This window comes from Buteo buteo, chromosome 10, assembly GCF_964188355.1.
Source record: "Buteo buteo chromosome 10, bButBut1.hap1.1, whole genome shotgun sequence".
Classification (NCBI taxonomy): domain Eukaryota; kingdom Metazoa; phylum Chordata; class Aves; order Accipitriformes; family Accipitridae; genus Buteo; species Buteo buteo.
This window is the reverse complement of record NC_134180.1, coordinates 10,902,737-10,919,220: the sequence shown is the minus strand read 5'-3', so window position 1 is coordinate 10,919,220 and position 16,484 is coordinate 10,902,737. Positions and strand designations below refer to the sequence as shown.

The 16,484-nt window shown below is 47.9% G+C and overlaps 1 protein-coding gene across 1 annotated transcript in view; it reads left to right on the top strand.

Moving 5' to 3' along the window:
• Positions 1–16,484, top strand: part of PAPPA2 (pappalysin 2) — a 93,979-nt gene that overhangs the window by 15,464 nt on the left and 62,031 nt on the right. The window contains exon 3 of the mRNA XM_075037543.1: positions 13,612–13,757. Coding sequence (XP_074893644.1) covers positions 13,612–13,757 — 146 coding nt within the window. The remainder of the gene's footprint in view (positions 1–13,611; positions 13,758–16,484) is intronic.

Here is a 16,484-nt window from a genome sequence, read left to right as displayed (position 1 = left end):
GGCTGTGGCTGTGGCCTCCTGCCTCCTAGTCCCTGGATGGGGAAGAGGCATTTAATGAAAGGAGATGAAGCTGCTCAGTCCTGGCTAAATGCAAGGTAAAAAATGATGCCCTCATTTATGCAGTTCCCCTTTGTCTGGGGTGCTTTGCTGAGCCTCCAGGCCCAGAGACTCTGCTCAGCCACATGAAGCCCACGCAGTGCTGGTGGAGACCAGGAGCGTTGCACCCACCTCTATCATCTGCTCTGCATTCCCTCAGCAGATTGTGAACTGCACTATAAAAATTGGCAGTGAAATTCAGGCTCCTGCGGACACTGACTTGTTTGCAGAGACCTTAAGACCTCCCTAAACCTGGGATGTTGCTTTGTATTTTTGCTGCAGGCAAAAAGTAAGAGAAAGCTGATTTACAGATCTATTCTTGTGGGTTACATGGGACAAGGCTTATCTGTGCAACCTTAGACAGGCAAAAAGTGCTGTAAGACTTGGTCCTGACCTGGGATGTTTTTTTTTTTTTGTTTGTTTGTTTTTTTTTTTTTTTTTTCTTTGAAACAAACAATCCAGGCAGGAAGTAAACCATACCTGGCTTTGTTTAGCTTGGATTCTGCTCTAGAATAACTTGCTACTGTAGAGTTCTGCCTTGCAAAACCACAAGGGGCTGCAAACATATTTCTCCACTTCCCCTGGTGCTTCTTGCTTGCCCTCTCTCACATGCATTCTGTATGATGCCAGCATCTAGCCAGCCAGCATCAACACTGTCAAAAGGTGAGCGCTTACGCTGCATGGTGATAGCAAGCCTCTTCAAAGCGTGTTGGGGTGTACTGGAACCTGGATGTTGCCTGTGCTGGGCTTTGGAGCCTGGCCAGCTGGGGCAATGCTGGGCTCCCCTCCTTCCCCAAGCTGCTGCTTTGCTGCCTTTCTCCCTGGCAGGGCTCCTTTCCTTCCCCTAAATGGTTCAAAACTGGATCTTTAACTCTGTTTCTTTTGATTTCTTCTGATTAACTCCCCCCAGCCACTGCCGTTTCCCTGTTTTCAGGGATGATGTCTCATGATGACAGCTCCCCCCTCCTTCTCACAGCCCCCAGAGATATGCAGTAGCTTCCTGACTTGCTAGGTACGCTGTTAGGTCCATGCTTTTGCAGATGGCCAGATGCTCTGGGGGAATGATGATGCGTTTTCAGAGGCCACTGTGATAGTCTGAGCCTCCTTTGTGCTTGCCGAGAGAGAGGGGGGTCAGTGATGGACACGGGTGGAAAGCCCAACTCAGCAGGATCCTATCTCCCAGGCATGCACAAGCCCTGGAGTTTGCACCCAGAGTCTGCACTTGGCCAGCAGTGTTGCTCCTTCCTTGCACGCTCTTGGGGTTCAGGGGGTGGAGGTGAATGATGCTGCAAGCAGATGGCATGCTGCGTTATGGACCTACTTGGGGATGGCAGTGGGAGGCACCTTACTGGGGTGGAAGCAGACAGTGACCTGCAATATTTGTCTTCTTTGCTTATTCCACTGATGATGAGGAGAAGCAACAGACTGTGGCTCTGAACCCTCTAATTCCAGATTCATTGGTTTTTGAAGGGGAAGGTAAGAGGGAGCAGGAGGACAGATGTTCCTTTGAAATTTCGGAGTTTTCTGGTCCTTGGGTTTTGTCTGGCTTATTCTACGGTGGTGACATGTACCTTCCAGGCTTGCTGTCCTGCACATGTGTGGCTTGGGATCTCATCTTTGCAATGGCTGGACCCACAGACTGGTTTCAAACAGATTAAAAAACCTTGGGCATCTGTGTTCCTGCAGGCTCATGAAAAGGCCAGCCAGGAGAGGAGAGCTGCCCCTGTGATGGGCAAAGGGGTCGCTGCTTCCAGGATTAGTTCTTAGTAATTAGTACATTCTTCTTGGAGTTCACTCCTATTGATGTTTTGGTATGTGTTAACCCCAAATAATCCAAGATTTCTGCCTGTGAATTTCACTACAAGATCATCAGCTGGGAGCCTGTAGGTTGAGTTTGAACCCAGGAGTCTGAGGCACTTGTGGCTTTTCAGCTCCCAGTGAGCTCTCCCTGGGGAGTAACAGGGGTGCACGGTCCGTGGAGGATGAGAGATGGTCCGTGTGTCCTCTGCTCCCACCACGAGAGCAGCTGGGAGCCCAGCCGCTCCAAAAGCCTGAGTCGGCATCGCTGCCTGGTCTGATGAAAGACATCCCCGTACTTTGATGGGTCTCAGATGGGTCGCGTGTTTTAAGATGATCTCACCCGTGAGGAAGTGGTAAGCCTCTCTGAGGAAGAGATGGCCATGATTCACTCTGATAGAAATAGAAAGGCCAAATAAGCAAATGGAAACTCCCTATTGACAAGGTCCCTGCAATTTAAAAGGGTTTTTACTACCTATTCCAGTATGCATTTGAAAATCATATGCATTTACTCTTACATACTACAATCAGATGGTTTTTAAGCCATTAAGGCCCATTGGGTCAATAACCACCATTTTCAAAAATCTATTAAATACCCATTTCCGTGGAAATAGAGCTTTTACAATTGATCATGGCTACCGACTCCCATTAAAATAAACCCCAAATGCTATCAACTCTCCCAAGATGTAGAGCACTAAAACACAGATTGTCAGGACAAATTTATCCCAGGGGAAAGTTGATGGCCCATTATGCTTAAGCAACACAAGAATTGTCACATAAGCCAGGAAGTTTATGGGACTTGCATGGATTTGTCCTCCCTGAGGGGGTAAAAAGGAAGGTTCATGGGGTGAATCTGTAGTGCTAACACAAGCTCAAAGGCAGCCTCCTGCAGGAGCTTTTTGGGAAACTTTTGGCTTATTTTGTATTAACTTTCAAATGTGTACAGGCTTTGGTTGTTTGGCAGAACCAAACGATGCTTTAGGGCTGAAGTGCTGTAAGAAATGCTGCATTTGTGGATCTGTTATTGGTGGGACAGGGTTTTCCATTTTGAATTATACAGGAATGTTCCACCTCTGAGGTTGTATGAGGAAAGCTGTTGGGAAGATGACCTTGCAAAGATGAGGTCCTTGTCTCTCTGCCCTGCGAAGGAAAGCCTTTGGGGCTGCTGGTCTTGTGGTGGACCCTAAAGCAGACTGCGGGCATGTGAACGTGGTGGGACTGCAGGGGATCCCTGCAGGTTGCCTCTGGGTGAGAAGTAGCTCAAGAGATGGAAGGCCGGTGACCAGGAGCTTGACAATGTGTGGGAGAAGGGGCGGGAAGAGTAGATGTCCCCACTGGAACATTGCTGGTAGCTCTTTCCATGCATGGGAGGCGAGAGCTCTGCCAGTCCTAAAACGTACTGCGGAGCAGAAAGATCCTGCGTGTCCCTGCTGAGCACCGGTGATGGAGCGTTGCAGCTCTGGCAGGTCCACCTCAGGAGGGGACCTAAAGAGCTGGGACCTGTCGGTGTGGCTGTTGTCCCCTCTGAGAGCAGCCTTCAGTTTTCAGGGGATGCACCAAGGATGGGGGAACAGCAGAAAGGGGTCCCAGCCCCAGCTCCCACATCTTGATGGGCAGAGAAGCACAGGAGGGAGCTTTGCGATCCAGCTGTCCTTTCTGATTAGGGCTTTGCTGCTTGCCATCTCTGCCAGACAGCAACAACTCTCATGACGTGGGCTGGCTGCCGAAGTCAGTTGAAAGCTACTGTGCCCCCTTGGAGGAGAGGTCAGGTGGTCCCTGCTGAGCCAGGGGCCGTGCTTCCCTTGTTTGTCTCGCTTCATGCCTCCTTCAATCATCTTCACCGCAGCCCTCTGCTCCCTTCTGTAGCCCTGGACTTCTCTGCTGTGTGTGCCTGCTCCTGACCCAGCACTCCTCTTCCCTCTGCACTGTCACCTCTCTGAGCCGTTTCTTGCTGGGGGATGATATCTGCGCTATGGAACCATGTCTAGATGCCTCCTCCTGAGGCCACTGTGAAAAGATGTCCCTTCCCCTCCAGCAACGTGGTGATGCCAGATGATATTTGTGATGGGAATGGAGGAGACAAGGTGGTGAATTGGTCCTCCCCTTCTTAAGGGAATTTAATTTGGGGCAGACGAAGGGGAACATGGGGGTTCCTGTCCCTGGGGAGAGTGTAGACATATATTCCTAGAGCAAGTGTTGTGGGACTTTGTCCTGGGATCGTGATGTAATGACTTCTGTGTCAGGCACCAGGACGACCTGACCTTTCGGGATCATTGGTGATTGGTCTTGGTGCTTTCTGCAGTGTAGGATTGACTCCTCCAGGACCTCAGGAGAGACTGTAGCTCTGTCAAGTAGCCACAACCATTGGAATTTTTTTGGAAACTGAAGTGCAACTTAGACAAAATGCTGATGCCTGGGTTCAGATGAGTGGTTCTCAAAAAACTTACCTTCTCCTAAGATGTCCTAGGGCTGGTGGTACCTCAGTAATAGCCAGGAAACCTACACAGGCACATGGAGATGTGCTGGGATTCCCAGCAAAGCCATCCCAAGAGGCCCTCAGACAGGCCATGGTGCCCATCATATGCATGGCAGCTAGCAGCTGAGTGAGGCAGTAAGCCAGCCTTGTCCTGAGGGTGCCAACATGAAACCAGTGTTTTTCAATGATCCAAGCATCTGATGCACTTGTGATTAATCTGGCTGAACAAAGATCTACTGAACATCCCTGTCCCTTCAGACAAGCAGTGGAGGGAACTTGCCAGTCCTGCTGTGCAGGTCAGAAATCCCAGGGGCTGGAGGCTGATGATGCAGATACTTTAGCATCCTCCAAGAGAAGCCTCAAATTTGGCAAAGCCACAAGAGGAGGCTGTATCTGAAGATAGCATTGGAAAGGGAGGTCAGAAGATCTGCTAGGGGGTGTGCAGTCATTGGCATGGGTGTCCTGAGGGTGCCCACCATGCTGCAAGAGAACAGCTGGGGGTAAACTTCTCCTGAGGCTTATTCTCACGTATTCAACACAAGTGGGGGACCATCTTCAGTTCTACCGGTGTGCCACGTGCAACCAGCCTTAAAACTGGTCCCTGCTCCCTCACCCTGCATGTAAGCTGTCAACAGATATGTAACAAGATCCAGAGAGGAAACCAGCATGTGGCAGAAAAGCAAACAGCATCTGAGCAGGCTGGTGTGGAGGAATTAATGTGGGTTTCCTAAAGTCTGGTGCCCTGGTGTAGTGCCAGAGGCAAAGACAAGTCCTTAATGCCTGACCGTGGCTTCCTAAGAGAAAGGCCAACAAGCGCAGCATGCCTTTGCCTGTGTTCACACTGGCAGGGTCTGGGATCTGTCAGTGCAGACAGCTGGTTAAAAATTTGGCATCCTTGGCAGTATATTCAAAGTTTGCCCAGAAAGGGCATTGTAAGTCCTTCACTGACCTTCAGGTGATCACATCTACATCAGTCCCTGGGTTCAAGCGTTTCTATTACTTTTTTGAAAGATGGGGTAGGAGGGTGAAAATAAAAACATGAAGACCCTTATACCTGAAAATCTGGAAGGTCTGTCAGGGAGAGGACAACCAGATCAGCCTGTCTCGATATGATCTTTGTTCACCCCTGTAGACATCACTGCATGTATCATATTAGCTTCAGTCATATGCCCTGCAGCCAGTCCTTCTGGATTTGGGGTGGCATTTCCCCTGTTCCAAATGTATTACATCCACTGAGTTTTGCTTATCTATGAACATTTCTATTTCTGCACTCTTCCCTCCTGCTTTTTGCCCCTTGTTCTGTATCCCTACATCCTGCCCCCTTCAGAGTTGGGACTCACTGACACCTCCCAACCAGTTCATCTTCCCCCCCCACACAGTCCAAATGGCACTTCAGCCCCCATCCAACTGCTGCCCCCTTTTTTTTTTTCCTTTATCTTGAGCTCTGCTCCAGTACCATGCCTTTAATCTTGTAACCCACTGGAAGGGAACTTGAATTCTGCCTCACAATCCTGAATAAAGGTAAAGACCATACATTAATTTTGTCCAGGGATGCATCTCAATTATGCCGAGCTTCAGCTCCACCTTCCCTGCTCAGCAGATTTGCTCCTTTCTATTGCTCTTTTTATTTCTAAAAGGGTCTTTTACTCTTCATTTTCACTGGAGTCAGCTTGATTTCAGGGAATTCCCATTTCAACCCATTCTCCCCAGTATCTCAGATGCAGCTGGTGTCTGCTTGTCAGTCCTGGTTTTCAATTCTTAGTTCAAGGTCTGTGTTCATCCCCCCATTTAAGTTAATCTGAATCAACTCATTATTAGTTCAGGCCAAGTTTTCTTTCTCTCATCAGCTCTTCCATAATTTCTATGCTGCTTACCAAAACCAGGTCTAAAATAGCATTGCCTTTGGCTGGTTCAGTGATGATTTAGTGAATAACTTTTTAGCAAACACTTCCAGGAATAGCTGGGTCATGCCATTGTTAGCAGTGCTTATTCTTCAGTCTATCTCAGGGCAAAATGCCCTGCAGGGCTTTCTGGTCTAACACTAATGTTATTGTCTTCCTTTCCCAAATCTGACCTCAAGAAGTTGTGTACTACCATCTGATGTAACTGGGAGCTTTCCTGCTGTGTGCTAGTGATCTGCAGCCTTTTTGGCACCTTTCCCCAGTAAATCTATATGGAAGGGTCACAGCCTCGAACCACAACTTGTCTTTTTGATCCCATTTGCAGCTTTGCCAGTGCAACTCTCTGACACTGCAGCATCTGCTACTGCTTCAGTCCCAAAGCCAAATCCACCACAAGGAGATTGAGGGTTACCTCTGAATCCAACAGGAATTGCTCAGATGTAAGGGAAAGCCCTGATCCTGAAGGCCCTCACATAGAAATGTTTTGCACTGTCACCCTTTTTGACATCTTGATACTCAGCCACTCATGCAAATTTTAAACTGTCTCTTAAGCGATGCTGCCAGTGATGGCTGCTTCCTAGGCTGTTCTTCTACTCATGCTGTCAGTGCCTCAGAGGTGGGTTTTTCCAGGCATGTCCAAGAGGTGTGCGATGCCCTCATCCCTTGTGTACCCAAATGCTCTTTGGCTGGAGTCCAACACCCAGTGAAGATGATGAGAGATTCCTGAGGACTACAGGAGGTATTATTCCAGCAGTGTTGTGCCTCCCATGATCCCAAGGGAATGTCTGGCTTTTCCTCAGCCTTCGCTTCACCTCTTGCATGTGTGTTGTATCTGGCTGCGTTACCAAAGCCTGTCCAGATGAGAGTCATTTGGATGTTGCTGCCTTGTCAAGTTGTCGTGATGCTGGCAATGATGTTTGTGGCATACCAGCATAGTGCTGGACTAGAGTCAGAGCTCCTAGACCATGGTCATGGGGATACAAGTAGTCTTAACAAGTACAGAAGGACTTAAGCTTTTACCTGAGAATACAGCATCCTTCCAGCTGCATTAATGCCAGAAATTTCAGGGCAGGTAAGCTCAGAGTGTGAGGCAGCTGCAGTTACGAGAGCCACCATCGGTCTAGTCTGGAGGCAAGTAACCCATTTTGGTTTGTGCACTGTGCCAGGATGGTACCATGTCCTGTTTATGTTGTGGTAGTGGGCTTTGATTGCCTGAGGCAAGGCTGAGCATCGCCTGGGAATTCATGTGATGGGAACAGGGATGAGGGTTTACAAACTCTAGCAAGGAGGATTCATATATGCAAGCAGAGAGCCTGAGTCTGGAGGATTATCACTTTAGACCCCCCCCTAGAGTCACCATGGAGAGGAGCCCTTTGGTGGGGTGAATCAGAAGATGTTCACTTTGGCTCACCATCTGGAGGAGCATGTTTCTTCACTGATGATATGGAGAGTTTAGAGAGTCTGCTCTCTGAAAATATTCATGCCACTTGATTCAGCACCCATCTTCATGGACTGAGTTGCAGCTCTTGGGCTTGTGGCTGCTGCCTCGGAAGCAAGGTTGCTGTGTGTTGCGTTAACCCTTTGCAGCCTTGGGGGAACGTGTTATCCGCACAACAAAAATGTTATTGGCAGGCTGGTGCTTGTTCCTGGGAAGCCTGAGGGATTCCTCATTTGTCAAGCAGGGGTTTGGGGAAAAAGGGAGCCTCCCCGCTTGGGGGGAGTAGGAAGAGGAATTTCCTTGTGGTGGATGAAGGACATGAAAGGAGAGCCAGGAATCCCCTGTGACTTCATTAGACTCTATGGTTAGCTGGAGCTGGCTGGGTCTCAAGTATTTTCCAGCTGTCCATGGAGGGCACTTGGACAGCTTCCACCCAACCCCACTCCCACATCCCCACTGAAACGTCTACAGGGAAAAGACTCCTATTTTTGAATTGCAGTGGAATTCCTGTGGCATTACACACTGCATCCTTTGCAGTACCCAGAGAATTCAGTTTGATTTATGGTACTGCATGGGGTACATGCTGGCCTCACTTTTCATTTGGAAGTGCCATCTTTTGCCTTTCAGTGGTAATGGCCACTGTTGCGGCCCCAAGACTTCCTGTTATGTGGTGGCTCTCACTAGAAAGTGCCACTCTTGCTCCTTTTGTCCCACCTTAAACCACATCAGGCTTGCCTTACAGCTTGATTGTCCATGCTACTGCCCCAGAGATTAGCAGATCCTCTCCTCTCTCCCACCTGTGCACCAGCAGTGGTCCTGTTGCTGCTGCTGCCAGAAATTGCTGCCAGGAAAAGCAGCAACAACCCTGTCTCTCCAGAGTATGTCAAGTCTTCTCCTTTGACCAAGCCAGCTCAGAGCTTGACTTGCATCCACAAGTGCGAAGATGCTGTCTGCCCCATGGGCTAGGACAAACTTGTCCAAGGAAAAGCATGAGAAAGGAGTGTGAGGGTTCTCCAGGGAGGCCTGGGATCATGGGTGGAGTGTGATTTTTCAACTGATCAGAAAGGAAGCTTTGGGTCTTTAGACCTTAGTGTAGTAAGGTCTAGTGCAGTAATAGTTTTCCATGCAAAGCTGTAGTCCTTTGATTGCTTTCCCATCTGATGTGTTGGGGTGATGCATAGAGGGTGGAGCAGGACTCTAAGAAGAGATGCATGATGATAGGACAGGAAGCAATGGATGCAAGCTGGAACATGAGAAATTTGTATTAGACATTAGGAATTTTTTCTACCATGAGGGTGGTTAAATACTGGCACACATTGCCAAGACAAATTGTGAAACCTCTGTCTTCAGAGCTGTTCAGGTCTCAACTGCACGTGGCCTGGAGCAACCTGGTTTAATTAGACCTGTTTCAAACAAGGCAGTCAGAGTAGATGACCTGTGGAGGTCCTCTCCATCCGCAGTTATAAGTGATTCCACTATTCTGTGGTAACACAGTCACTAAAGCTGCTGCACTTCATCTTCCTTTCCTTTTTTCGATAGCCTGAAATGTCACACAACGACAGCGCATCATTAAGTCCCATACAGAGCCATGTGCTCCTGACCCAGCACCAGCTCTGCACAAGCATCAGTGTGGCTCCACTGTGCTGCTGTAGAGCAATACAAGGTCCAGGCTTCTTCCCCATCTTGCTTTCTGCCCACCATGAGTCCGCACAAGTAAAACAGTATGCAGTGTGGTACCTAAGCCTGCCTTGGAGCCAGATTGTCAGCTAGTGTTATTCAGTAGAATTTTAAGTCAAGAGTGCCACAGGTCAGCATCATCATGAAGGAGGCCCTCATATCTGGACTTGTTCCCTCAAATACCATAATTTCAGGTGGTGTTCATGCCCATGCTCATTTCTAATAATGGCGGTCCATAGCCCTCTCATCCCTAATCTCTTTCTGTTGTTGCCTATACTCCTCTTGCAAGCTCCACTCTCCCAGGGTTGCAAATACTCCTCAGGTCAAGGTGGTATTAACATGCAACTAGCTGCTCACCAATGAGCTTTGGATGCTCTTGGAAAAACATTTGCTTTGAATCTGAAAAACCTGATGGCCCTTCTCTGTCTCTCTTCTATCCTCTGCCCTATTCTTTGGGGTTGGTTTTTTTGCTGCTTAGCTGATAGCTGTGCCTTCATGTGTCCTTCTGGCCTTCCTTGTGTTTGTGTGTTAGCTTGCAGTGCCCACCCTGCTGTAAATACCATCTAGTTTGGAATACTCTGGTCTTGTAGGCATTGAGAAGCTATTTGGGGAGCAGAGGAGAGGGCTGTTACTTAGGCTGTTTGTGGAGACCAAAGGCTGCTCTGCCTTCCCCCTGGGAAAATCACAGAAGCTCTGAAGAAGAGGGAGATCATGACCTTGGCAGTAAGTGACAGACGAAGACGCCAGTTACATGCTCCTTGTTTAAGATAAGGATGCCAGTGGGAAATGTGGATTGAGGGGAATTGGAGTTGTCCATTCTAGAGCTGTTTTGGTCTTGGTCATATCTTTGGGGATGCCAGCGGGAGGATATTTGTGCTTTCCATGCTGTCATGGGTGAAATGGGGATCCATTCCTCTCCTCCTCCATCCATCTGAGCATCTCTCAGTGCTGGAATGGCTCCCCCTACCCCTGACACAGCCCTGAACCATCCAAATCTCTCAATGGAGGAAATTACAGTTATTTATAATTAAGGGTTGACAAAAAATGTTGCTAGTGTCAAGGGAATGGCAGGCGACAGCCAGAAAAACATCGTGTCTCCAGAAGAGGGGCAACAGGAATATCCCTCTGAATACGGCTGACGTCAGCTCTCGGAATTTGGAGAGCCTGGAAGGTTTGGGGCTATTTTTCCAAGATATCATAGGTCAGGAATCAATGTTATTTTTAAGCCTGTGTCCCCCGAGCAGCTCTGGTGCATGAAGGAGACTTTCTCTCCCCCTTCCCCCTCCTTTATGCTCTATTTCTATGAAATTTTTGCTTCTCTTCTTCCGAGTCATGCCACAAATATGTCCTTCAGGTTTGTTTATTCTTCTCCCTATCTATTCCTCCCAGCCTGCTTCTGTCTTGGTTGGGTTGAAGGGATGGCGTCAGCGTGGCGCGTGTCTGGGATGCTCAGGCGAGACATCACAGAGGAGAGATCATGTTCTCCTAATTTGCCATTTCCGGTTGGGAGAGTTTTCTCTCCACAAGCTGATGTGGCTGGGGAAAGTGTTCTGGGAATGCTGCTTTGTGGTGGGAGATCTCGGGGCCTGGTGAAGACAAGCTGGTCATCTCATCTCACCATTAAATGCTGCCATATAGTCCAGCCAAGATTTTCTAAAGTGACTGAAGTTTCAGAGCTGCTTTGTTGTTGGGAAGGTGGGTGAGATGTCTCCAGCCCAGGATGGCCTATTGGGGCTGACTGATAGGGGAGAAGTAGTTAGCAGATCCTGATTATTTGACACTTACTGAGTCAGCAATGGCTTCTGAAAATCTATGCTATTTTAGGTCCAGGGAAGTGGCCACCCTTGGGTTTATTGAGCTCTTCTCCACATGCCATCCTGCTCTAGTCTACTTCTGGAATTCTGTTCCTATTTTTCCACTTTTCCTCCTTCTCTTCCATTTGCTGTAGCAACCTCTCTCTTTCTAAACAAGTCCGCGGGTATAATAACTTGACTAGGGATCTTGCCATCTCAAACAGTGTATTTGCCCATCTCTTGTTGGTTTCCCTTCTCAATTCACATTTCAGATAAGAACATGCCTTTTTCCCCCTAGCCCGTGCTCAGCTTTTTTGCTTCCTTCCTTCCTTCCATAATTCAATGTGGTGGGGAATGCACTAATGGACACCACTTTTACAGAAGCTATTCATTCAAATATAGCTGGTATGCCTTCATGGCTAGTCCAGTGTAAAGAAATGATTGCATTGCCTTCATAATCTCTCTGTGCAGCTCAAAGATGCCAATTGCTCCTGGAAGCATGGGAACAAGCGAAATGCTTTCCACCACCTTAATGTTGCTGTTGGCCTTATGCTGCAAGTTTAGTCATTCTTATGACATATTTCCACAATGGTGCATTTCCATCATCATTCCACAGTGATGTATTTGAAGCCTTTCCATGAGTTTTTTCCCTGCTTAGAATCTCTTAAATTAATGGCTTCACAAACTGCGAGTCAGGGTCCTCAGATTTTGAAGACTTAGAGACAGGTCTTAGAGACGATGTCTTCTATGGCTACCTGTCTCAGCCCATGACGTTAATGGCACTGATGATGGAAATGGTAGTAATTGATTTAAAAGAGTATCTGGCATTTGCAGCACAGCCCAAGTCCCTACAATTCCACTGCTGCTATTATTGGAATTATTATTGTTATTACTAAGTTAGATCCTGATCATTTTACATAGCTGAGGACATCAACTCCCTAAAGATCAACACTGGGACTGATGGTGTACTGGCGAATGCAATATAGACCTCTGACTTGTGCAGAAACAACCATGCAGAGGGGAGAGTGAAACCTAAATATCCTGACTGCTGGGTTTTTTTCTCCAAGTGCTGAGAGACATGCCATGTTGTGAGGATCTTTTCGTGGACACCCAGACATACCCATGGGTGTTAGTGCTCTGCTGCAATGCCTATTGCCTACCTACCTCTCCCAGCCCATTACTTTTCCATGCCCTTTAGAAATGGATGTCTTTGACATACCCATTCTAGTATTTTTTCTGTTCCTGCAACTCTTTATTCCCAGCTCTGAAAATGGGAGGAGAGACAGCCAGCAGTGTTGTCAGGAGGCTTTCCCCCCTAAACATGCCCTTTGGTGGATCTGTCTCCCAAGATGTCTCTCCCTCCCCATTAAGCTTATTTTGGGAGCTCCTGTGCTTCCCTGGCCTGGCTTCTGCAGACATCCCATACCTTGTTTCAGAAAGGATTCAGATCATGTGCAGAGAGACAGATTCGTGTGAAGTGGGCCTTGCTGTTGACTCAGTGCTGGGGGGGACCCAGGCAGCCCTCTTCCCCAAGGTCTGTTTTGGGCAGAGCTGGGAGAGAGATTTCTTGGGGCAAATTCTGAGATACCTTTTTCTCATGCCCTTCCTTATACAATACACAGGAATGGGGGTGAGGTAGCATGTTTCTTGATGTGTTATGTGCCTGTGCTCTGCAGGGGATCCCTTGTTTTTACCATGCACTGCCATGTCTGGCATACTGGTTGTCCTGGGGAAAAGGATAGAGTGGAGGGCCATGGTCACGAGCTTCTCCAGACAGACTAGAGATGCCGGAGAAGAGACTTCTTGGCCCCAGCTGACAAACCCTCTCTGCTCCCAAGAATAAGGTTTGATGCCCATCCCTGACCTGTATCAGGGACAACCCCTGAAAACTCTTGTTGGAACCAGCTGGAGCTCTGGATTCCTTTCTCTTTCCTCACACCTTGAGGAAAACTCACTCCCTCCTGCCTTCAGATTCCATTTTTCTGATGCCAAACGCCTTCTCTTTTCCCTAGCAGGACTGACCTCTGTTTCCTTTCTTCTCTCATTGTTTCTCCTCCCATTTTTTTCTTCTTTTATACTATTCTTTGGGTCTCTTCTCTCCCTGTTGTTGGAAAACCTTCTCTAAGAATAGAACTCATCAACAAAGCTGCTGTAACTAGCGAAACTTCTTCAGATTTGCATGACTGTCTCCCACACAAACCCTCACTAGCAGAACTTGCACCTTACAGAGCAGAATGAGTAGTGTCATGGGACTTCCTGTTGAAACTTGCTGAATTTTGCCATGCTTTACCAAATGCTGTTGGTTTCAGAGGCTTGAGGATGGGGTTTCCAGGTCTGCTGTACCCTTTCCAGGATATCTACGGGTGGCTCCTCCTTTTCCTTTTTGCTCCATTGAAGTCGATGCTGACTATCTCCTCTCCCTTGACCTTGCAGGGCATACATGAGCGTGAAGGAGCTGAAGGAGGCACTGCAGCTGAACAGCACCCACTTCCTCAACGTTTATTTTGCCAGTTCGGTGAGGGAAGAGTTGGCTGGTGCTGCCACTTGGCCATGGGATAAAGAAGCCCTTACTCACCTGGGTAAGTAAGCTACCCCACTCATGGGGTCTCAAGGTTGTTGGTTTTCCTCTCTCTTGGTTGATTTGGCAAAAAGAGGCAGCCATGATTTGGCTCAGCATTGAGGATGTTTAATAAGAAGGTCATGATAACAGGCTTTGGGTGTACCAATAGCTGCTGCTGTGGGAAGGAAGGGCGCTGCCTGTTCACCGTGTCCATGTGGATAAGGTGGTGGGGTTACATCCCGACAAGGGAATTCCAGGTTGTGATGAGAAACTTTTAATGGTGAAGACAGTGAGACAGAGAGCTTGGGGAAGGAGAGCTGCAGATTCACCACCAGTGCAGGCTCTGGAGAGGGGTTTAGACTCGCATTTGGCTTCTCTGGGACTTTCCAGGTCTATCTTCCAGGATTCTGGAAATGGTGAACTTCACTTTGCAGCACGTAATGACAAACAGATAAACCAGGAGTGTCAGTGATTTCAGAGCCAAGACTCCAGATTTGAGCAACTCCAGAGCTGACCAGGCATTGAGCACTGACCACTTCCGAATTCAGCTACAAATGTGAGGGTGACTATCAAATTAAATGATGTTTTTATAACTTGGCTTACTACCTGCTGGAGGCAAGGTTCTCCTTGGCTTCAGTGAATTCAAGGCAGACCCTTAAGGTCATCAGCCCTGGCAGGCTACAAAACAGTCAAAATGGCAACAGCTTCACTAGAATGTAAATGTATTTTGTGTTTTCTCCTATTTCTGCTGTCTCTCTTTTTCCTGCCTCTCCCTCCACCTCTTCAATGTCAGAGTTTTCTGGCAAAACCCTTTACACTTTGCAGTCAAAACATCTAAAGTGTTTCTCAATAAGTAACTGGAAATAATTACTCCTGACACCTGCACAGCAGACCTAGACCTTCTGCTTTTACAAGTGCGTGATGTTCAACCCTTAAAAGTTTTACGCTGCAGTTAAAGACCTGTTTTAAAGTTCTTTTTTGCCAGTTTCCCTCCCTCAATGAGTTTCAGGACTGTTTTTTCAATAGCATATTCCTACAGTTGCTTGTTGAGGAAGGCAAATCTCCATGAAATTTGTTCCTTCAGCTTCCAGAAATCGCTTCCAAGGCTCAGCCTGACAATCGTCTTACTACAGCAAGTGCTTCAGCCACACATGTTCTCTTCAGACCCCTCCCGGTGGCTCGCAAGGAGTTGTACGGAGGGGTAATCAGGGTGACTGGTTTCATCATAAGCTTGCATCTAGCTCTGGTCTCAGTTTGTGTCCAGCCAGGGACACAAAAGGTGGTACCATCTGGAAATGTTGGATCAGGGTTTTACCACGGAGGTTCAGGGGAAAAGGGGTGTTGTCTTGGCTCTGGTGCCAGAGCTGTGAAGTATGAAGCTGGATCTGAACTTCTTTGAGGCTCTGGCACAGACTGAAGACTTTAGTTCAAGACTGTCTTTGGTTTTAGATTTAATGAGCTCAGGAGGGCTGGTTGCAGACTCTGTTCTTTGTAAACAGTAGGCTCCACCACATACATCATCAAGTGTTTTGTACCACGCACAATGTATATTATTGTCCAGCACAGAAGAAACTTAGGACTGAGAAGGTCATGAATATATGGCTTTTGACAAAGCCTCTCACAGGGGGCTACTGGAGAGTCTGAGTAGATGTGAAGGTAAAGCAGTGAGGAAAGAGCAAGGAAAACCTTGGGGCGAGTTGTTACAGATGCATGCGTAACCAAATCCAACAGGTGTTAAAAGTCAGATTTATTCTTTAGTAAAAGTTAGTTAGAAGTCTGGTAACATTTTATAAAACCACAGGCTCAATGATGTAAAGAGAGTTAATACTACACAGCCGACTTAAGAATCCCCAAGATTTAAAGTGATGGCTCCAAAACGCGTGTATCACTTGCCTACAAGCTGAGGGCTTTCTCCTTCGAGGAGTTACCTTGGGCAGTACCCTGACCCGAGGGGGAGTCCCCGACTGCAGACCCGCTGCTCCCAGGAGGACTGGTTCCACCACGTCCTCCGGTGGGACCCCGTTTATACCCCTGCCGAATCTGACCTGTGGTCATTTAATCCCTATGGGCCAGGAGGGTCACCTCAGTGTACCTGGCGTGTCTCGACTGGCCAGTTCAAATTTCAACCTGCAGCCTCCAGGGTTTCCTTCCCCTTCTCCCTGCCTGGAGAAGTTTTGTTTCCTGCTGGCGGGATGGTGGGGGCGGAGGGGAGGGGGGGAGTGTACTGCCACACGAGTGAACAGTAGTTTGAGAAAAATTCCTGAGCTTTAAGGACCTAGTAGTGACCAGGGGTGGAGACAGGCCTTTACAAGAGAAGGGTCTGTCTCCAAGAAGACAGACTCCTTCCCTTGCACTGAATCTTGCTAATCTCCTGTCTATCCTGACCTTAAAATACTAAGGTCAGCACACAGGCCCTGCTCCCTCCATGCCACTGTCTGCTCCCATGGAACAGAAATGTCATGCTGATTTTTCCCTACACATGTACAGACCCTCTCATGCTTTGGTTCTCCTCCTGAAACAAATTGGTTCCTTGAGTTTGACTTGACTTCTCCAAGAAGCTAACCTGTCTCTTGGCTCCAGAGACTCTTGGTCAGATTTTGCTCTGTTTGTCTCTCTGAACGGGACTTTCTTAGGTGTATTCAAGAGAAGTGCCATAAGATGTTTTTTAATCTGCCATCTGGACTTTGAATTCCTTAGAAACCATTCTTTCATGACCTTTGAGTGTGTCTTTCAAGAGGGTCCTCCT